This window comes from Eumetopias jubatus, unplaced genomic scaffold (genome assembly GCF_037043125.1).
Source record: "Eumetopias jubatus isolate StellerSeaLion01/CBP00866 unplaced genomic scaffold, mEumJub1_p1.0 scaffold_7, whole genome shotgun sequence".
Lineage (NCBI taxonomy): Eukaryota > Metazoa > Chordata > Mammalia > Carnivora > Otariidae > Eumetopias > Eumetopias jubatus.
Window position 1 is genome coordinate 137630401 of NW_028274813.1, and position 23784 is coordinate 137654184.

Below are 23784 nucleotides of genomic sequence, written 5' to 3' on the forward strand. Positions count from 1 at the left end.
ATACTTTAAAATAGTACTATTCCAACTTTTATTCTTTTCTATCTGATGTTAAGTATAAAGTTACAGAATTAGCTTGAATACTGATTTCAGCTGGCATGAAATGAATATAGAGCAGCATCTGTCCAAATTAAGTTAAAAACAAAGGAAGTTCCTGTGTGTAGTTTCCTGTCTCACAACAAAAACAAAAGCAATAAAAAACCTTCCGTAATTATTAAACTCCTTTCAGAATATCTAATATTAATATATCTATTTTGGTATTTCGGTGTGCAAATTGCTGGATGTTCTCACTTTATTAAAGACATTTTCTTAAAAGATAAATGATTTGTTTTTCTTTTCCTTTATCAGAACACAGCAATGGAGGAAACAGCTATATGGGAACAACACACAGTGACGCTTCACAGGGTAAGTTTCTGTTGCAGTAAATAATCTGTGTATAACTCAGGATACTGGCAGCTTTGGAGAACAATAGAGAAAAGCCAGATGTCAGGAAGTCGGAAGAAAGGGGAAAAACTTTTCTATATTCCTTTGTTTAAAATTTAGAGTTGCAATAAATTCTTTATTAAGGTTAAAAGTGAACATGATTACTTTTTCATATATCCTTTTGGTGGTTATTTGTATGTTTCCTTTTTTTTATCCCTGAGTAAGATATTAAGTGATTTATTTTTAAAAAAATTTGAGCCATCAGATAAAAGACATTGTATGTTGGTATAAATTGTAAACTGCTTCAACCTTTCTGAGTATATGTGCACTTATTGTAGGCTTGGGGTTTAAAATCAAATCAGGTTGTATGAGCAATAAAATCTTAAAAGATATTCTTGATTTGAAACATGTAGACCCAAGGTGTTGCTTAAGCAATTGCAGATGGACAGAGAGCACATAGCAGTAAGCTGGGTAAGAGTTAAGAGCTCTGTCTGAAGAGAGACCATCCTGAATTTGAATCCTAGTGCTGCCTCTTTTCCTTTAGAGATGGGCAAGTGATCTAATCTCCTGCTAAAGCCTGGGTTTTCACAGGTTTAAAATGGGGCTAATGGCGCTTGTTTATGTTTAACGTGAAGTAATAAGCCCCTCCTGTAACTCTCCCTTTTTCCACCTTTGAAGAGCGCTAACTCTTCTGATTATTCTTCCCCTTAAAGAATGAAAAGAAGGAGATCAGAGAATTTTTTTTTTTTTTTGAGAGAGTGCTAATGTGTGCATGAATGGGGAGGGGCAGAGGGAGAAGGAGAGAGAGAATCTTAAGCAGGCTCCATGCTCAGCACAGAGCCTGACACGGGCCTCCATCCCATGACCCTGAGATCATGACCTGAGCCAAAGTGATTGCTTTAACTCACTGAGCTACCCAGGCACCCTGAGATTAGAGAATATTTAAACACTTCACAGTACTGTTTCTACCAGCTGTGTCCATTACTAGGAAAGTGGCAAGGTGTAGGTAAATGATGTTCCTGAACTCTGCCCGTGATTATCTTGTGAATGTTTGAATCTGTATGTAGTAGATAATGGGTAAATTAATTATTAAAAAACAGTGATTTCAGGGACACCTGGGTGGCTCAGTTGGTTAAGCATCTTGCCTTTGGCTCAGGTCATGATCCCAGGGTCCGGGGATCAAGACCCGAGTTTGGCTGGCTCCCTGCTCAGTGGGGAGTCTGTTTCTCCCTCTGCCTCTCCAACCTCCCCCCCGCCCCGCTGGCTTGTGCTCTCTTGCTTACAGAGTCTCTCTCTCAAATGAATAAAATCTTAAAAAAACCAAAACAGTGATTTCAGATAAGATATACTTGACTTTTTTTATTCTCCCTAAATGGTAAAAGAAATTGTTCAGTAATAATGACCTTAACTTTTAATTTTTAAGGCTAAAATACGGTCAATTCTGAAATGTAATAGATAGCAGAGTATTTAAATCAGATTAAACATGTTGTAAAATAACTGTATACCTTAATAATTGTTTAATTGGTTGTGATATAATTTGGTATTATTTATTTTACCACATTACATTTATTTTCTTAATACCTTTATTGCATTTACTGGTATAATTTGCATATAGTAAAATTTATCCTTAGAATACAGTTCTGAGTTTGACAAATTCATATAGTCATGTAACCATCAGCACAACCAAAATATAGAATTATCCCATTACCTGAAACTTTCTCTTGTACCCATTTGTAGTCAACTTTGTTCCCTAACTCTAGCACCTGGCAGCCACTGATGTGTTTTCTGTTCTATACTTTAACCTTTCACACAGTCATGTAAGTGAACTCATACAGTACGTATGTATATGCAATATATGGTCTTTTAAAACTGGCCTCTTAGACTCTCAGCCTAATGCATTTGAGATTTCTCCATGATGTTGCTTGTATCAATAGTTTCTCTTGTTGCTGTTATTTTTAGTTCTTCTTACTGCTTGAGTATCATTCCACTATATGAATGTAGAATAATTTGGGTTGTTTGCAGTTTTTGGTGATTTAAATAATTCTCTCGTGTATGGGTTTTTGTATGAACATACTTTTCATTTCTCCTGCGTAAATACTTAGGAATGGACTTGGTCTGGGTCTTCTGGTAAGTGAATGTTTAACTTTATAGGGAACCGCCAAACTGTCCTTACCATTTTGTATCTCCACTAGCAGTATGTAAGAGTTTTGTTGCTTTTGTATCCTTATCAACATTTGAAATTATCAGGGTTTTTTTTACCTCCCAATTTTAGCCATTCTAATAGGTGTGTAGTGTGTTGTCATTGTGGTTTTATTTTGCAGTTCTCTAAAGACTAATGATACTCAGTATCTGTGAGCCTCTCATCCACAGATCTTCTTTGGTAAAATGTATTTAAATCTTTTGCCCATTTTAATTCGGTTGTTTGTTTCCTTTTATTGAGGTTTTTTTTTTTTCTTAGGTTTTGGTAAAATAAATAGAAAATTACTCTCTGTTCAAGTCCTTTGCCCATTTTTTAATTGGATTGTTTTTAGTTGTTGAGTTTTAGGAATCTTTATATGTTTTTTTTTTATGTTACATTAATCACCATACGTAAACATCATTAGTTTTTGATGTGTTCCATGAGTCATTGTTTGCGTATACACCCAGTGTTCCATTCAGTACGTGCCCTCTTTAATACCCATGACCAGGCTAACCCATCCCCCTACCCCCCTCCCCTCTACAACCCGCTGTTGGTTTCTCAGAATCCATACTCTCTCATGGTTCGTCTCCCCCTCCCGATTCCCCCCCCTTCATTTTTCCCTTCCTGCTATCTTCTTTTTTTTTTTTTTTAACATATAATGTATTATTTGTTTCAGAGGTACAGGTCTGTGATTCAACAGTCGTACACAATTCAGAGCACTCCCCACAGGACATACCCTCCCCGATGTCTATCACCCAGGTACCCCATGCCTCCCACCCCCCACCACTCCAGCAACCCTCAGTTTATTTCCTGATATTAAGAATTCCTGATATCAGTGAGGTCATAAAATACGTCTTTCTCTCATTGACTTATTTCGCAAAGCATAACACCCTCCAGTTCCAGCCACGTCGTTGCAAATGGCAAGATCTCATTCCTTTTGATGGCTGCATAATATTCCATTGTATATATATACAGCACATCTTCTTTATCCATTCAACCTTCGACGGACATCTTGGCTCTTTCCACGGTTTGGCTATTGTGGTCATTGCTGCTATAAACATTGGGGTGCACGTACCCCTTCGGATCCCTACATTTGTATCTTTGGGATAAATACCCAGTAGTACAAATGCTGGATCGTATGGTAGCTCTATTTTCAAGTTTTGGAGGAACCTCCATACTGTTTTCCAGAGTGGCTGCACCAGCTTGCATTCCCACCAACAGTGTAGGAGGTTTCCCTTTCTCCGCATCCCCGCCAACTGTCGTTTCCTGACTTGTTAATTTTAGCCATTCTGACTGGTGTGCGGTGGTATCTCATTGAGGTTTTGATTTGGATTTCCCTGATGCCGAGCGATGTTGAGCACTTTTTCATGTGTCTGTTGGCCATTTGGATGTCTTCCTTGGAAAAAGTCTGTTCATGTCTTCTGCCCAATTCTTGATTGGATCATTTGTTCCTTGAGTGTTGAGTTTAATAAGTTCTTTAGAGATTTCAGATACTAGCCCTTTATCTGTTAGGTCATTTGCAAATATCTTCTCCCATTCTGTTGGGGTTGTCTTTTGGTTTTGTTGACTGTTTCTTTTTGCTCTGCAAAAGCTTTTTATCTTGATGAAGTCCCAAAAGTTCATTTCTGCCCTTGCTTCCCTTGCTTTTGGCGACGTTTCTAGGAAGAAGTTGCTGCGGCTGAGGTCGAAGAGGTTGCTGCCTGTGTTCTCCTTTAGGATTTTGGTGGGCTCCAGTCGCACATTTAGGTCTTTCAACCATTTGGAGTCTATTTTTGTGTGTGGTGTAAGGAAATGGTCCAGTTTCGTTCTTGTGCATGTGGCTGTCCAATTTTCCCAACACCATTTGTTGAAGAGACTGTCTTTTTTCCATTGGACATTCTTTCCTGCTTTGTCAAAGATGAGTTGACCATAGTGTTGAGGGTCCATTTCTGGGCTCTCTGTTCTGTTCCACTGATCTGTGCGTCTGTTTTTGTGCCAGTACCATACTGTCTTGATGATGACAGCTTTGTAATAGAGCTTGAAGTCCGGAATTGTGATGCCACCAGCTTTGCTTTTCTTTTTCAACATTCTTCTGGCTATTTGGGGTCTTTTCTGGTTCCATACAAATTTTAGGATTCTTTGTTCCATTTCTTTGAAAAAAGTGGATGGTGTTTTGATAGGGATTGCATTAAATGTGTAGATAGCTCTAGGTAGCATTGACATCTTCACAATGTTTGTTCTTCCAGTCCATGAGCATGGAACGTTTTTCCATTTCTTTGTGTATTCCTCAATTTCTTTCATGAGTATTCTATAGTTTTCTGAGTACAGATCCTTTGCCTCTTTGGTTAGATTTATTCCTGGGTATCTTATGGTTTTGGGTGCAATTGTAAATGGGATCGACTCCTTAATTTCTCTTCTGTCTTGGTGGTGGTGTATAGGAATGCCACTGATTTCTGTGGATTGATTTTATATCCTGCCACTTTACTGAATTCCTGTATGAGTTCTAGCAGTTTTGGGGTGGAGTCTTTTGGGTTTTCCACAGAAAGTATCATATCATCTGCAAAGAGTGAGAGTTTCACTTTTTTGCCGATTCAGATGCCTTTGTTTTCTTTTTGTTGTCTGATTGCTGAGGCTAGGACTTCTAATACTATGTTGAATAGCAGTGGCGATAGTGGACATCCCTGCTGTGTTCCTGACCTTAGGGGGAAAGCTCTCAGTTTTTCCCCATTGAAAATGATATTCGCTGTGGGTTTTTTATAGATGGCTTTTATGATATTGAGGTATGTACCCTCTATCCTTATACTCTGAAGAGTTTTGATCAAGAAAGGATGCTGTACTTTGTCAAATGTTTTTTCTGCATCTATTGAGAGGATCATGTGGTTCTTGTTCTTTCTTTTATTAATGTATTGTATTACATTGATTTGTGGATGTTGAACCAACCTTACAGTCCAGGGATAAATCCCACTTGGTGGTGTGAATAATCCTTTTAATGTACTGTTGGATCCTATTGGCTAGTATTTGGTGAGAATTTTTGCATCCATGTTCATCAGGGATATTGGTCTGTAATTCTCCTTTTTGATGGGGTCTTTGGTTTTGGGATCAAGGTAATGGTGGCCTCATAAAACAAGTTTGGAAGTCTTCCTTCTGTTTCTGTTTTTTGGAAGAGTTTCTGAAATTGACTGCCTCAATTTCCCTAGTGGTTATAGGTCTGTTCAGGTTTTCTATTTCTTCCCGCTTCAGTTTTGGTAGTTTATACATCTAGGAATGCATCCATTTCTTCCAGATCATCTAATTTGCTGGCATATAATTGCTCATAATATGTTCTTATAATTGTTTGTATTTCTTTGGTGTTAGTTCTGATCTCTCCTCTTTCATTTATGATTTTGTTGATTTGGGTCATTTCTCTTTTCTTTTTGGTGAGTCTGGCCAGGGGTTTATCAATCTTGTTAATTCTTTCAAAGAACCAATTCCTAGTTTCGTTGATCTGTTCTACTGTTCTTTTGGTTTCTATTTCATTGATTTCTGCTCTGATCTTTATTATTTCTCTCCTCCTGCTGGGTTTAGGCTTTATTTGCTGTTCTTTCTCCAGCTCCTTTAGGTGTAGGGTTAGGTTGTGTATTTGAGACCTTGTTTCTTGAGAAAGGCTTGTAGTGCTGTATACTTTTCCTCTTAGGACTGCCTTGGCTGCATCCCAAAGATTTTGAACAGTTGTATTTTCATTTTCATTGGTTTCCATGAATTTTTTAAATTCTTCTTTCATTTCCTGGCTGTCCCATTCATTCTTTTGTAGGATGCTCTTTAGCCTCCATGTATTCGAGTTCTTTCCAACTTTCCTCTTGTGATTGATTCTAGTTTCAAAGCATTGTGGTCTGAAAATATGCAGGGAATGATCCCAGTCTTTTGGTACTGGTTGAGACCTGATTTGTGACCTCGGATGTGATCAGTTCTGGAGAATGTTCCATGGGCACTAGAGAAAAATGTGTCTTTTGTTGCTTTGGGATGGAATGTTCTGAATATATCTGTGAAGTCCATTTGGTCCAGTGTGTCATTTAAAGTCTTTATTTCCTTGTTGATCTTTTGCTTAGATGATCTGTCCACTTCAGTGAGAGGGGTGTTAAAGTCCCCCACTATTATTGTATTGCTGTCAATGTGTTTCTTTGCTTTTGTTATTAATTGGCTTGTATAATTGGCTGCTCCCATGTTCAGGGTATAGATATTTACAATTGTTAGATCTTCTTGTTGGATAGACCCTTTAAGTAGGATACAGTGTCCTTCCTCATCTCTTATTGTAGTTTTTGGTTTAAAATCTAATTTGTCTGATATAAGGATTGCCACCCCAGCTTTCTTTTGGTGTCCATGAGCATGGTAAATGGTTTTCCACCCCCTCACTCTCAATCTGGGTGTGTCTTTGGGTCTAAAATGAGTCTCTTGCAGACAGCATATTGATGGGTCTTGTTTTTTTATCCAGTCTGATAGCCTGTGTCTTTTGATTGGGGCATTTAGCCCGTTTACATTCAGGGTAACTATTGAAAGATATGAATTTAGTGCCATTGTATTGCCTGTAAGGTGACTGTTACTATATATTGTTTGTGTTCCTTTCTGGTCTATGTTGCTTTTAGGCTCTCTCTTTGCTTAGAGGACCCCTTTCAGTATTTCTTGGAGGGCTGGTTTTGTGTTTGCAAATTCCTTTAGTTTTTGTTTGTCCTGGAAGCTTTTTATCTCTCCTTCTATTTTCAATGACAGCCTAGCTGGATATAGTATTCTTGGCTGTATATTTTTCTTGTTTAGTGCTCCGAATATATCATGCCAGTCCTTTCTGGCCTGCCAGGTCTCTGTGGATAGGTCTGTTGCCAATCTAATGTTTCTATCATTGTAGGTTACAGATCTCTTCTCCTGAGCTGCTTTCAGGATTTTTTCTTTTTCTCTGAGACTCGTAAGTTTTACTATTATAATCTGGGGTGTTGATCTATTTTTATTGTTTTTGAGGGGGGTTCTCTGTGCCTCCTGGATTTTGATGCCTGTTTCCTTCCCCACATTAGGCAAGTTCTCTGCTATAATTTGCTCCAGTATACCTTTTGCCCCTCTCTTTCTTCTTCTTCTGGGACCCCAATTATTCTAATATTGTTTCATCTTATGGTATCACTTACCTCTCGAATTCTGCCCTCGTGATCCAGTAGTTGTGTATCTCTCTTTTTCTCAGCTTCTTGATTTTCCATCATTTGGTCTTCTCTATCACTAATTCTTTTCTGCCTCAGTTATCCTAGCAGTTAGAGCCTCCATTTTTTATTACACCTCATTAATAGCCTTTTTGATTTCAACTTGGTTAGATTTTAGTTCTTTTATTTCTGCAGAAAGGGTTTCTCTAATATCTTCCATGCTTTTTTGGAAGCCCAGCTAGTATCTTTAAAATCGTCATTCTGAACTCTAATTCCAACATCTTACTAATGTCCATATTAATTAGGTCCCTGGCAGTCGGTACTGCCTCTTGTTCTTTTTTTGGAGGTGATTTTTTCCATCTTGTCATTTTGTCCAGAGGAGAATAGATGAATGAGAGAACAAAATGCTAAAAGGGTAACCATGACCCCAGAAAAATATACACTAAACAAATCAGAAGAGACCTGAAACCAGGGGGAAAGAAAGGGAAAGAAAGAAAAAAGAAAAAAGAAAGAAAAAGATAAAAACAAACAAAAACAAAACATAAAAAACAGAATATGATCAAATATGATCAGGCTGGTGCATAGATCAGTGCCACACACTAGATTTTGGGCGTATTTTGGTCTGTTAGAAGAAAGTGCCTCCCAAAATTTTAAAGAAAGAAAACATATGTGTACAAAAATAAGGGTAAACATGATGAAGGGATGGAATAGGACTGTAAAGATGAAAATTATAAAAGATTCTATAAAGGGAATTGATAAGAGGAGCTTGTTGAAAAAAAGGAGGATTTAAAAAAGGGAGAGAATATGATCAGGCAGGAGACTAGAACAAAGCCATACACTAGAGATTTAGGGTATATTTTTGTCTATTAGAAGTAACTGTATCCCAGAATTTTAGAGAGAACAGCATATATACATATAGATAGATAGTTATACCAAAAATAAGGTTAACTACTATGAAGGGATAGTCTATGACTCTAAAAATGAAAAATAAAAAAGATTTTTTTTAAGATTTTATTTATTTGAGAGAGAGAATGAGATAGAGCATGAGAGGGGGGAGGGTCAGAGGGAGAAGCAGACTCCCCACTGAGCAGGGAGCCCGATGCGGGACTCCATCCTGGGACAACAGGATCATGACCTGAGCTGAAGGCAGTCTATTAACCAACTGAGCCACCCAGGTGCCCTAAAAAAGATTTTTTAAAAAGGGGATTGGTAAGATGTTGGTTGAAAGGGGGAAAAATTAAAAAAAAAAAGTGTAAAGAAAAAATTAACTTTGAAAGACTAAGAATCTTGGGAAAAAAATCCATGAATTCTATGTGCAGTATTCCCCTAGCGCTGGAGTTCCGCCATTCTCATTGATCGGTAAACTTGCTCTTGGCTTGCTCTTCTTGCTGATCTTTTGGGGGAGGGGCTTGTTGCCGTGGTTCCCAGATGTCTTTGCCGGAGGCGGAATTGCCCCGCCCTTGTCGGTCTGGGCTAAGGAATCTGCTCCAGTTTGCTCTCGGGAGCTTTCCGTATAGCGTTTTGGAGGATGAAAGTGAAAATGGCGGCCTCCCAATCTCCGCCCGGGAGGAGCTGAGAACTCGGGGTCCCGCTCCTCAGTGAAAAGCAATCACTCCCCTCTTCCCGGTCTCCAGCCACACTCCATGCTCACCCGCCTGTGACCGAGCATTTCTGTCTCTGGCACACGAACCCGTGTGGAGTCTCCAAACCCAGCAGATCCCTGTGGTGCACTCCCGCGCCACTCCTCCTGGGGGAGGAAGGGGAGTCTCCCGGGATCTGCCGCTTAATGGGTCCCTGCTGGAGGAGCAGTGGCCCGACTGGGCCGGGGATCACGGTTTATGGCAACCCTGAGCTGAGAGCCCGCGCCTCGGCTCCATCTCTGCAGCCGGCTTCCCCGCTCCGATACCTGGGAGCTCTGCCGCACTCAGGCACCCCCGTCTTTGTGTGACCCCGAGGGTCCTGAGACCAGACTGTCCCAGCGAGTGTTCCGCCCCCGCTTAGCCCTGGAGCGTCGTCCCACAGCGGAGCTGACTTCTAAATGTTCTGATTTTGGGACGCCTGGGTGGCTCAGTCGTTAAGTGTCTGCCTTCGGCTCAGGTCATGGTCCCAGGCTCCTGGGATCAAGCCCCGCATCGGGCTCCCTGCTCCACGGGAAGCCTGCTTCTCCTTCTCCCATACTCCCTGCTTGTGTTCCTGCTCTTGTTGTCTCTCTCTCTGTCAAATAAAGAAATAAAATATTAAATAAATAAATAAGAGTTCTGATTTTGTGCTCCGCGGCTCTATCACTTGCCAGAAGCGGCTGCTGGAAGCCCCCCTCCCCCGCCGTCTGTTCTTCCGAATATCGCCTCGGATTCACTTCGTACTCCTATCTTCCAGAAAGTGGTCGCTTTTCTGTTCAGAGAGTTGCTGGTATTCTTTTCTTCCATCTCCTGTTGAGTTCGTAGGTTTTCAGAATGGTTTAATCCCTATCTAGCTGAATTCCTGGGACCGGACGAAATTGAGGTCTCCTACTCTTCCGCCCTCTTGCTCCTCCCCCTATTGTATGAGTTTTTAAATTAGTTGGTGTAGTTTCTTGATTTTTGAATATTGAACAGGTTTGCATTCTCAAGATAAATTCTATTTGGTTTTGATACATTATGCATTTTATATATCGCTAGGTTAACTTGCTGATGTTTTCTTAAGATACTTGTTTCTGTGTTCATGAGGAATTGGTTTACGATTTTTTCTTTTTTGTTTTGTTTTGTTTTGTTTTTGTTTTGGTATCAGGGAAAGCTACTGGCCTCAAAACAAGCAGTTGGGAAGTATGTCTTCCTGTTGTGTTCCCCGGTAGAGTTCCTGTACAGTTGATGTTACTTCTTACTTAAATACTTGGTGGAATTCACCAGTGTCCTGGAGGGTTTTCTTATGGGAAAGCTTTTAAGTATAAATTCGTTTTAATTTTACATAGGATTATTCAGTTCATATATTTCTTTGTGAGTGTTTTTGCTTTTTGGGGGGGGTTGTTTTGTTTTGGTAGCTTTGGTAATTTGTATGTTTCAAAGTATTTGTCCCTTTCATCCAAGTTGTCAAATTTATGTACATAAAATGGTTAATAATAATCCCTTTTTCTAATGTTGTAGGATCTGTAATAATGTCCCTTTTATCACTTCTGATATTGGTAATTTGTGTCTTTTATTTCTTGGTCAGTCTAGCTAGAGGTTTAACAATATTATTGATCTTTTTAAAATACTAGCTTTTGTTTTCATTGTTACTCTTTATTTTTATTTCCTTGATTTTTGGTCTTTTTAATATTTCCTTTTTTCTGCTTACATTGGGTTTAAATTGCTATCCTTTATAGTTTTTTTTAGGTAGAAGCTAGATCATTTGTGACTGTAGAGGCAATTTGTCATTATCACATTATGTTTGTTTCTTTCTCATACCTTTTTAGTTTTTAAATAAGCAAAATAAGACACTTAAATTAGCTAAAGTTTGTTTCTCCTTTCTACTATTTTGCCTGGTTTTGTTAGGATTTTAAATATAGGGAAATGTTAAGTGCATTTACTACAGATCTGTATCTCATTAGCTTATGCAAAGTAGGAAAAGATCTTGAATATTGAGAAAACAGCCCAATTTTCTAAATGTGTTCGAAGTCTCATACCACCTCATGGTAGGTGTTAATAGGTAAATCTAAGTTTTCTCTTTAGAAGATTAGTGTAAGTTCTTTTCTGTAGCTGACCTCTTGTGCTTTGGTTTTCTTTTGCCGTGAGAAACCGTGAGAAAGGTACCAGCCCAGAGAAATGTCATCAGAAGATACATAGTGATGAATATAGAATTCATAATTCTTTGGTTTTTAAACATGTTAACTGTTGTTCTGGGAACATAGACCTGTGTTGCCTCTGGGCCTCATCAAAGAGACTGTGACAGAATAGAAGTTCTCAATGACCATCCCTCCTGGAATTTTTTTTTTCTTTCAGGAATTGTTTTTTGGAGGTTTCTAAAAATAGCCCTGTCAGTACAAGTTGAGAGACTTATGTCAAAGCATAATTCCATTGACTTCATTCTCTGAGACTGCAGAACAGTACTTTCAATTTTGTCAGTCTTTTGGTGTTCCAAGTAGATCCAGAATAAAATTTAGGGCATTATCAGCAAAATTTGCTGTGACAAGCTAGATGATAAGTAAACTTTTTACGTCTTGCTTGCAGACCATAAATTTGTCACAACTACTCAACTCTGCAGTGGTATTGCAGAAGCAGCCACAGATAATAGGTCAACAAATTGATATGGCTGTGTTCCAATAGAACTTTATTTACTTATGTATTTGGCCTGGAGGCCATTTGTTGCTGACCAGTGATGGAGAGCAGTGGCTCTCTGGGTTTATTATAAAGAGAAGTCAACGAGGTCATCTCCCAACTAACAGACATTCTGATTCATTTGGTTTGGAATGGGCTCCCATGTTTTTAAAATGTTCCAGTTTGAAATGGAGGGCCATGGACTCTGGCATCACATTTTTAAGAAACATTGACAGAGGAATGAGAAAGTCATTCTCATTGAGGTGAGCTAGTGGGCTTTTGGCAATAGTAAAAAGTAAAGGAGATAATTTGAGGCTATATTCTTTTTGCAGTAACCTGGAGTATAGATATTCAGTATTGCCAAATAAGGTCAAATCATATTCTCTGACATCTGGTAGTCAGTGATAAGAAAGGTTGGAAGTAACTTCTTTTAAAAGAACAAAATCCCTGTGGATTAAAGCTAACATTTTCTCCTGTTTATTGTCAAGAATAATATATGGTATGGTTCTGTATTGGCTTATTCTTCTATTTGCACTCTCAGAGGAAACTTTCTTCACCTGAGAATACTAGAAGCCATTGAAATCCTATTTAATCTTTAAGGCTAAGTAATTTTTGGGTGCTCCACTGTCTGATAAACACTGTTGTAGTCTTTGAAATTATATCAGAGAATAGAAACAGGCAGAACTCCTTGCCTCATGGATTCTGGTCTTTTGTCCTCAGTGACAGACGAATGTTTTCCTCAGGTTGTTGTCTCCTCCATCTCCTACTGCATTATAATTTTCTAAAGGGTGAGAAATCTTAATTTCATATCCTCTTGGTGCTTGGTACTTGGTTATGTCCAATAAAAGTTCCCTAGAAGGCCTGCCTATTCAACAAAGTCACTCTTAGGAGGTCTGTAATAGCAGCATTGTCCAGTCCAGTGGCCGTACGCTGCAAAAGCAAACCACACATGTAATCCAAAATGTTTTAGTCTTCACATTAAAAAATACAGGTGAATTTTATAATCTTATTTAACTTAATATGTTTAGAATACCATTTTCTGTATGTACTCAGTATCTAAAAATTGATATACTTTGTTTTTCATATTGAGTCTTACGAAAGCAATGTACATTTTACAATTTCAGCACATTTTAGGTAAGACTAGCCACGTTTTAAGTGCTTAGTCATCATGTGTCTAATGGCTGTTGTATTGGCAAGTGCAAGTCTGTAGCTTGAGGTGGTAATTGCATTCAGAAGGTCCTGTGTTCCATCCCTCTTGCCACCGTGACACATCTCCACTTTCTTTAGTTTCAGAATTCTCTTAGAAAATGCATATATGTTTTTATAATCCTTTGAGAAATGAAGTAAATTCTCATTTAGGAATTTAAAAGAATGAGTTGGTCATCTTTATTTTCTAAAAAAGCATTATAAAAGATTAAATGAGTATTTATATACTAAAGAATTAAAGGGTGGAAGTTGAAAGCAAGGAACCTAGTTAGGGGATAATCCTAAGGGTGTGAGCAGTCAAGTGTTTCAGCTGGGGAGGTGACTGAATGAGAAGTAAGCTTGGAACAAGACGCCAAGACAGTGCAGTGGCGGAAAGTATAGTCTTTGTAACTGATGGTGCTGGGACAACACTCAGCAAAATAATGGATTTGGACTTATACCTCATACCATGTACAAAATTAACTTAAAATGGATCATAGACTTAAATGTTTAAGGGCTAAAACTATAAAATTCTTAGAGGAAAACGGAGGAATACATTTTTGTGATCTTGATTTAGGCAGTGGTTTCCTAGATATGATGTTAAAAGCACAAACAAAAGAGAAAGAAAACAGATAAATTGGATCACATCAAAATGAAAAGCTTGTATTTCAAAGGACACCCTCAAGAAAGTGAAAGGATAATCCACAGAATGGAAGAAAATATTTGTAAACATATATCTGATAAGGGACTTATAGCCAGAATATATAAAAACTCCTATAACAACAATGAAAAGACAAGTAATTCAATTGAAAATGGACAAAGGATTTGAATAGATATTTCTCTAAAGAAGATACAGAAATTAGCCATCAGGGTAATATATGTCAAAAAGCACAGTGAGATATCCTATCTCACCCACTAGAATGGCTGTTATCACTGACAGACAGTAAGAAGTATCAGTAAAGATGTGGATGTTGGCTGGTGGAAATGTAAAATGGTGTAGCCATGATGGAAAACAGGGAGTTCCTCAAAAGTTAAGCATTGAATTACCATGTGACCCAACAGTTCCACTCCCAGGTATACACCCAACAGAAATGGAAAAACATTATTCACACAATAACTTTACATGAGTGTTCATAGCAGCATTACTCATAATAGAAAGTAGAAATAACATAATTGCCCACCACCTGCTGAATAATGAATAAGTAGAACCCCAGGCCTCTGCCTTCATTTGTAAAAAGGAAGTTGAATCGGCTGATTGCTGAGGATCTGTTTGGTTTTAAAATTCAGTGATTCCAGGGTCCATTGCAAAAACAAACAGCTAGAATAAGTTCCATAGAATGTTGAGGGTTGATTGGAAGAATTAAGTGGAGAAGAGGAAAACTATAATTGGCAAAAAAAGTTAGGATTAAGGTGGCTGATTGTAAAAATGTGGCGTGGAAAACCAGGAGAAAAAGTAGAAGGCAACCAGGGAAATCTGTAAGTAGAAAATTGGGCATCTTTGAAGAGAATAGAGAAGAATGTTTAGAAAAGAGATTACCCAGATATTTCTGCAGCGAATCACCTTTTAGGAACTACTTTTTCCCTTTTCTTTTTCTTTTTTTTTAAGGAATCAAGAAATGCTTTAACATGCAAGCGTAGGCAAAGGGCTTTTCTCTAAAGGGTCAGATAGTAAATTGCTTCAGCTCTTTGGGCCATAGTAGGTTCCTTGTCGGAACTACTCAAAGCAAAAGCTGTCATAATGGTGTAAAGGAACGGGCATGGCTAGTGTCCAGTAAAATTGGACAAATAACTGAAGAGATCCCAGGCCATAAATTTCGTTTCCCTACCAGGCAAAGATATAAACATTTAAGTTATTGCTGCTTGTGGCTGCTTATGGTCTCAGAAGGGTAAAACCTGGTGAAAGTAAAATTCTTTGATGCTCTTCTCCGAAAGCTATCACCTATATATGTGTGTGCACATACAAATAAATGAGATCCTATCCTAGCCTTTAAATCACTTTCCCCCACCACCACCACAATAAAAAAAAGCATTTAAAAAACCCATTATCTTGGACGTTTTTTCATGTAAATATGTAAAAGTCAGCTGTCTTTTGGCATACCCACCAAGTTTTTATGGTAAAGATCTAAGAGAATAAAATGGAATAATTTGCTTTTCTTTTGAAAATGCCTCAGGAAGACAGCCATGTTAGTCTTTTAGTAAGTCCAGTACAGAGCATACAGTTGTCCTAAATAATAATAATTCTGCCACTATCAATTTTAATTACTGGAAACAACACTAAAAATTTTTATACATGGTATCCTTACTCCTCTCCCCGTTTTAAATGGTATTTTAGTATATCTAGATCATATAGCAATTACATAATTTGATCCTTTCACCCCTTAATCCTCGTTTAATCTTAGTATTATAAGTAAGCATATATTTAATGCTTATCACCAGTTCTCTCTGTGTGTCTCTTGTCATTTTGATTGTCAGAAAGTCATTTTCAATTAGATTCTTTAGGAAGGGATCATGAAAACAATATTCTGTGGTTTTGCATGTTAATTAGCTTATCTGTGCCTTTTTTACTTGAAGGTCTGTTCTACTGGATATAAAATCCTTGGCTCACTGTTTTCTTTGAGTACTTTAACTATGTTATCTTTGGCATAACATGTTGCTATCCAAGTGTGATGATAACCTAAGTTTCTTTCTTTTTAAGTTATGAGATCTTTTTGCCTAGATGCCAAAGAACCCTTTTCCTTAAATCTAGTTGTTTTATTTGAGTAGATCTTGGTGTTGGTCTCTCTGAATTGATACTCTCAGATACTTCTCAGATATCTACAGTGATGTGTGTTCTTTGAGTATATAGTTTCAATTAAAAAAATAATAGTAGAAAAGTTTTGTTTATGTTTTTTACAGTTTTTACTGTTCTTTCCCCTTTTTTGGTTTTGTTTTTTAGGGACTCCTTCTATACATATGTTGTATCTCTATGCCTATCTTCCAGTATTTGTAATTTTCTCTCATATCTTTTTAAAAATCTTATGCATCATTTCTTTTTTGTTTTTAAGATTTCTCCTTTTGCTTTTTCTTTTATAGTATTATTTATTAGTCTTGTCCTATCAAAAATTACTTTTTAAAATTTATAGTTGATTCTTGAATTCTGTCAACTCATTTTTGAGTTTTTCTAATTGTTATTTATGTCCTTTTGTGTCTTGTATATTTTCTTAAGCCTCTTAGATTGTTTTGTAATAGTAACAGCTTTGATCCTTTTTCTTTTTTTGAGCACTCATTCTGGCATGCTTCCATTTTCTATAGGGTTATTATTCTGCTATTTACTATATTTATAGTAATTTTGTAAGGGATTTGATCCTGTTACTTTCTTTGCTCCTTTTATGTAAAATTAGGGAGTTTTTTAGGGCGCCTGGGTGGCTCAGTTGGTTAAGCGACTGCCTTCGACTCAGGTCATGATCCTGGAGTCCCAGGATCGAGTCCCATGTCGGGCTCCCTGCTCAGCGGGGAGTCTGCTTCTCTCTCTGACCCTCTTCCCTCTCGTGTTCTCTGTCTCATTCTCTCTCTCTCAAATAAATAAATAAAATCTTTAAAAAAAAATTAGGGAGTTTTTTAGAAATTGGCTTAGTTTTCCTGTGTGTGTGTGTGTGTGTGTGTGTGTGTGTGTTTACACATACATGCACATATGTCTGCCAAAAAACATAACTGCGGCTTTCTGATATTCCTAGCTATTTGCCTTTTGCACACTTTTATCTGGAACTTCTCTCTTTTTTTTTTTAAGATTTTATTTATTTATTTGAGAGAGAGCAGGAGCAGTGGGGAAGGAGAGAGAGAGAAGCAGACTCCCCGCTGAGCAGGGAGCCCGATGCAGGACTCAATCCCAGGACCCCAGGATCATGACCCGAGCCAAAGGCAGATGCCCAACCGACTGAGCCACCCAGGCGTCCCTGGACCTTCTCTTTTGTCTCTGTTGTTCTTGTTCCCTCCCCCCCCCCCCCAGTGTTAATCCCACTGCCAGCAGTGGCTCCACAGTGTGGGGCCCTCTCCTAGCAGGGCCCGTGACAGGTCAGTGTTGACAGTTGCTACAGGTTACACTGCTCCAGTTGGTTACAGCTCTGCTGCCGGCTCCTGGCGCTCACCCACTATTGGAGCAGGCAGAATCCCTCCCAATTTCAGCTGCAGTTCTTTTTTTTTTTTAATTTTTTTATTGGTATGTTAATCACCATACATTACATCATTAGTTTTTGATGTAGTGTTCCATGATTCATTGTTTGTGCATAACACCCAGTGCTCCACGCAGAACGTGCCCTCTTTAATACCCATCACCAGGCTAACCCATCCCCCCACCCCCCTCCCCTCTAGAACCCTCAGTTTGTTTTTCAGAGTCCATCGTCTCTCATGGTTTGTCTCCCCCTCCTACTTACTCCCCTTCATTCTTCCCCTCCTGCTATCTGCTTCTTTTTCTTTTTTCCTAACATATGTTGCATTATTTGTTTCAGAAGTACAGATCTGTGATTCAACAGTCTTGCACAATTCACAGCGCTCACCATAGCACACACCCTACCCAATGTCTATCACCCAGCCACCCCATCCCTCCCACCCCCCCACCACTCCAGCAACCCTCAGTTTGTTTCCTGAGATTAAGAATTCCTCATATCAGTGAGGTCATATGATACATGTCTTTCTCTGATTGACTTATTTCACTCAGCATAACACCCTCCAGTTCCATCCACGTCGTTGCAAATGGCAAGATCTCATTCCTTTTTATGGCTGCATAATCAGCTGCAGTTCTTAAATTCTCCTCCCGTTCTTTCCAGTGAATACCTATCAGTTAGTTAGTTACTTGGGGATTCTTTAGGTCTTAGGTATGTTGGATACCGTATGGCTTTCCTTCCATGTAGGTGTTGGGAACACACAAGTTTCAGAGCTAGTTGCTCCTCCCTGACTGCTTGTTTTTTGCACCTTGAGGGGGTATATATTGGTGACTGGGATTTGTTGTAAATGTCCATGGGCTTTTTGTTTATTGTATAGCTGCCCTGCTTGTTTTTCTTTGAGAATTCAGGAAGGTTCAAAATCCATGGTACTACCATGGCTGTTAATTTTTCCAGAAATCTGAGCTTCTAGTGCTCAAGTTAGTGCTAGTTAACAAAAAAAGACAACTTTTTTTTTTTTAAAGATTTTATTTATTTATTTGAGAGCGAGCATGAGAGGGGGGAGGGTCAGAGGGAGAAGCAGACTCCCTGCTGAGCAGGGAGCCCGATGTGGGACTTGATCCTGGGACTCCAGGACCATGACCTGAGCCGAAGGCAGTCGCTTAACCAGCTGAGCCACCCAGGCGCCCCAACTTTTTTTTTTCTTTAGGGATTTTTTTTAAAAAAGATTTTATTTATTTGTCAGAGGGAGAGACAGAGCATAAGCAGGGGGAGCAGCAGGCAGAGGGAGAAGCAGACTCCCTGCTGAGCAGGGAGCCCAGTGTGGGGCTCCATCCCAGGACCCTGGGATCATGACCTGAGCCGAAGGCAGACGCTCAATCAACAGAGCCACCCAGCCGTCCCAAAAGACAATTTTCTATAAATGGGAACTTAATTAAAATTAAATTGAATAATTAATCATATACTTGTTTTGACTTGCTATTGTTGACAAACCACTTTGTGTTAGGCTTCTGCAGGGTTGTACTTAGCTGGAATATGTAGATGAGTATGTGAATCCTTCCCAGATTGGGCTTTGATACCCAGGTTACTTACAATGCCATGTGTTAAGTAGCAGAAGTGTGTACATCTTCTATCAGTGGAAAAGTGGAATGGTTTTATGAATGAGATGACATTGAACTTGGATTTTGAAGGATGAGCTAAAGCTTGCAAGACTGATGAGGTCCTAAAGGAAACGTAGGTGTAGAGAGGAGATGCAAAAGCATAGAGTTTGCTAATGCATGGCATGCTTAAGCAGGGATCTGTAGTTCAGTGTGTTTAGAGCAAATACTGGGGTGCTGGGAAGCAAGTTGGAGTTGTATTTCACAATGCTTCATACTAAGGAATTTGGGCCTGTGGGCAGTGGAATGACAGGATCAGATTTGTTTTAGAATGATAACCCTTCAAACAGAGGGAGGGTACATTGTAGGCTGGTGGAGGTAAGAAATTTATTGAGAAGGCCAAATAAGTCAAGGGTGAAGATAGAGGGAAGGGGAAGTGTTGGAATAGTTGAAACCTTTGAAGTTTTTCATTGCCACCCTCGTCTGAGGTTCACAAACCATTTAAGGCTGAGGTGGTCAGCACTGGCTGCCCATTAGAATCACTTTTTTAAAAATGCCTGCCAGGGGCACCCTGGGTGGCACAGTCTGCTAAGCATCTGCCTTTGACTCAGTCATGATCCCAGGCTCTCCATTGGGCTCCTTGCTTAGCAGGGAGCCTGCTTCTCCCTCTCCCTCTGCCTGCCACTCCCCCTGCTTGTGCACGCGCTCTCTCTCTCTCTCTCTCTGTCAAATAAATAAATAAAATCTTAAAAAAAAATTGCCTGCCATCTTGCCTCTTCATTTTGTTTTTTTTTTTAAATTGGTATGAGGTGGGGGTTGTACCTCACCAAGCACTTTTGAAACTGTTTCCAAGTGATTCTCATCCCCAACCAGATGTGGGGGCCACAGACTTCTGGGTAGTCATTAAATGAACTGTAGCAAGCACTGATCAGGATTTACATGCCTTACTAAGAGCCAGGGCTGCATTAGAAGTAGTGGTGCAGGCCAGGTTTTTGATCCTGGCTCACTGCAGCCAAAAACTACTAGATTTGCTCACATGTAAGGAAAATATCTTCTCATCTCTGTCTTTCTCATTGAAAGTTTCTGATATTTTCAGCATTTCTTTATTTTAGTGTTATATTAACATTTTTTAAATAAAAGAATTACCAAGCAAGATGTAAATGAACAACATAAAAGTATATAGAATAAAAGATTAGTCTGAGCCTCTTCCAAGGAGGAAAAAAAAAGCAAAAGAATAACCCCACCCCTTACTCCCCCCTGCTCTCTAGGTATTCCTTGGGCATTTAGGTTTTTCCCCAGTGTTTGTAATTAGCAATCTGCAAGGAATAACTGTGTATGTATTTTCATATTGTTGGAGATGTATATGTATCTTCAGTGTAAATACCTAGAAATTAGGGGCACCTGTGTGGCTCAGTCGTTAAGCGTCTGCCTTCTGCTCAGGTCGTGATCCCAGGGTCCTGGGATTGAGCCCCACATCAGGCTCCCTGCTCCACGGGAGGCCTGCTTCTCCCACTCCCGCTCCCCCTGCTTGTGTTCCTTCTCTCGCTGTGTCTCTCTGTCAAATAAATAAAATCTTCACAAAATTTAAAAAAAATTCCTAGAAATTGGTTTGCTCTGTCAGAAGATTTGTGCGTTTGTAATTTTGTTAGGTATTAACGAATTCCTAAACAATTACAGTTTACATATCCAATCCGCAGTGTGTAAGAGTACCTTTTTCTTTACAGCCTTCCCAACAAAATGTCTTTTCTTACTTTTAAGTTTTACCATTCACTGTGTGGTTTTCATTTGCATTTCTCTAATTATGAGTTTTAACATCTTCTGTATCTTGTGCAAATAATCTGTTTTATTGTTTTATTGTTGTTTTTGTGGGTTCTTTTTCCCCTTTTTCTTATTTTTTAGTAGTTCTTAATATCAGTGGTTTCAGAGTATGGCCCGAGGACCCCAAAAGGTCTCTGAAACCTTTTTAGGCTCTAGGGCAAATTATTTTCCTAAAGTATGAAAATGTTACTTGTCTTTTCACTATAGTTAAATTTGTAGTAAAGGTGCAGAAGCAGTGGTGGGTAAAACTGGCCGCCATAGCCCAAATCGAGGCAGTGGCACCAAACATTACTTAACAGTCACTGCCACACACTCACAGTTTAAAGAACAGTTCCAAGTTTCAGAATGATTCAAAGCGGTAAAAATTACTCATTTTAGTTTTACCACGTCTCAGCTTTTGAGTACAGTTTTAAAATTATGCATTGAAATGGGATATATGCATAGGACGCTTTATACTGAAGTACCTGTGTGACTGAATTGGAAACAATTTGTGTGTATGTCTGTGTATGTAACACTATTTTTACTTGACCTGAGCCGAAGTCAGATGTTTAACCGACCAAGCCACCCAGGCACCACAATACACAATTTTTAAAAAATATATAATGAAATATATCATCATTTGAAGGATTTGCCTAAGTATTTTTCAAATGACCAAGGCATGCTCTTATAAAACCGTGATGGATAAAATACCCATTGGAAGCGCAAAACCTGCCAATGGGTATTTGAGTACAAAAAGTTCATTGATAGGTTTCAGATTGTACACTGCAACTGTTAAGAAACTCACACCAAGTTTTGGTATAAAATCAACCATGAATATCCATAATCACCTAAAAGGGCTACTAAAATAACTTCCTTTTTTTAACTGCGTATGTGTGTGAAGCTGGATTTTCTTCGTGTACTTTAATAAACAACTATTACAAGAAATTGAATGAATTTTCTTGAACTTTTTATTTCTTACTAGTAACTGTTGGATTTTTTCAAAGGCCTTTTTAAGGTCTGTGGATATAATCACAGAATTTTTTTTTCCTTTAGATTTAGTAATAGGATATATGTATGATACCAGTGAATTTCCTTATACATGAATTTTGCATTCCTGTAATAAATCCCTTTGTCATGGAGTATTTGTAGGAAGTTGCCCTCTGTTTGCTTTTTTTGCTTAATACTTTTTGATTAATTATATAGAAATCATTTTGGGCTTTAATATTTGGAGTGGGGTTCTGTTTTTATGGATAGTCACTATCATTTAGATGTCAATATTATAGTTGCTTTATAAAAAGTTTAGAAGCTTTCCTTCATTTTCAGTGCTCTGGAAAATTTATGGAGCTTTGAGGCTGCCAGGACAGTGATGTCTTGAAGAATTCCCCTGTGAAATCATCAGTGGCTGGTGCTTTTTTTGTGGGATAATTTTCTCTCCTTCATCTCCAGAAATTGCATTGTTTAAATTACGTTTTTAGTTTCTGATAGTCATTTCAATAATCTGTATTTCCCTAGGAATTATCTGGCTTGTCTGGGTTTTCTTTTTCTTTGCCTTTTTAAAAAATTTAATTAATTTATTTGAGAGAGCATGTGAGCACACAAGCGGTGGGGGGTGGGAAGGGGCTGAAGGAGAAGCAGATATCCACTGAGCAGGGAGCCTGATGCGGGGCTGGATCCCAGGACGCTGGGATCATGATGAGCCGAAGGCAGACACTTAACTGACTGAGCCATTCAGGTGCCCCTGGTTCATCTGGGTTTGTTTAAATTTGTTCTGTAAAGTCGTTTCTTGTGTTTCCTAATTCTGTGCCAACAGTTGTTTCTTTCTAATCATTTCTTATTTTTGAAATTTTAAGCCTGTTTCTGTTTTTTTTTTTTTTTCTGTTTCTGTTTTGAAATTTGGATATTGTTGGTCTTTGAATTATACCAAGGGAATGGTTTTGTGTAGTGATTTATTCTTGTAGTATTATTTTGGGAGGATGTATAGGGAGATGGATTCATACAGATGCCATTGTTTTTGGCTACCCAGGGTTTTCCTGTTTATTTTTTTCGACATTAACCTTTTTTTTTTTTTTTTGCATTAGCTTTATTGCAGTATAATTCACATACCGTGCAATTCACCCTTCAAAGCATACAATTCAGTGGTTCTTGGTATGTTCACAGAATTGTATGACCATCACCAGTCATTTCTTAAAATATTTTCATTACCCTAAAAAGAAATGCTGTACCTTACTTAAGCCATTACTCCCCAGTCTCTCCGTCCTTTTCCATTCCTTGCTTTAGACAACCACTGCTTTATAGATTTGTCTTTCTGCTTTTACAGATTTGTCTTTCTGAACATTTGTTATAAATGGACTTACACTATATGTGGTCTTTTGTGATTGGCTTCTTTTACAGCACGTGTTAGTGCTTCATTTCTTTTTATTGCAAATAACATTCCATTGTATGGATATACTACATTTTTTTTAATCCATTCATCAGTTGATGGATATTTGGGTTGTTTTCACTTTTTCAGCTATTATAAATGATGCTGCTATGGACGTTTGGGTTTAAGTCTTTGTGTGGACATATGGTTTCATTTGGGGGGGTATATACCTATGAGTGGAATTACTGGTGTTTATTCTTTTTTTTTTAAGATTTTATTTATTTATTTGACAGAAGGAGAGCCACAGAGCACAAGTGGGGGGAATGGCAGAGGAAGAAGGAGAGGCAGGCTCCCCCCGAGCAGGGAGCCCGATGTGGGGCTTGATCCCAGGGCCCTGCCAAAGGCAGATGCTTAATGGAATGAGCCACCTACACGCCCCAGTATTTATTCTTTTTTAAGAAGAGTTTTTCTTCTTTCCTTTTGCTACTTCAGTAGGCTTTGGGGTGGGAGGAGAAGGTCATGACCTATACATAGTCCATGGTGGATGTGGTCTCCTTTGTTGTGCACTGGATAGCCTATATCATCAGGTGGTTTGGACTGTAGTATAGTATAGTACAATTTATATGAAAATACACTCCTCTGCTTTAGTGATTCTGGAACCCTAGGAAAATATTTGATGTTTCTTTAGACTACTCTGAATGGTTCAT

General features: G+C 38.6%; 1 protein-coding gene across 2 annotated transcripts in view; it reads left to right on the forward strand.

Moving 5' to 3' along the window:
* Positions 1 to 351: 351 nt before the first annotated feature.
* The window catches only part of TJP1 (tight junction protein 1), a 98082-nt gene continuing 74649 nt past the window's right edge, over positions 352 to 23784 (forward strand). For both annotated transcript variants that reach the window (XM_088025207.1, XM_088025208.1), the window contains exon 1: positions 352 to 402. In XM_088025207.1, the coding sequence (XP_087881333.1) occupies positions 355 to 402 (48 nt within the window). In that variant the 5' untranslated portion in view covers positions 352 to 354. The remainder of the gene's footprint in view (positions 403 to 23784) is intronic.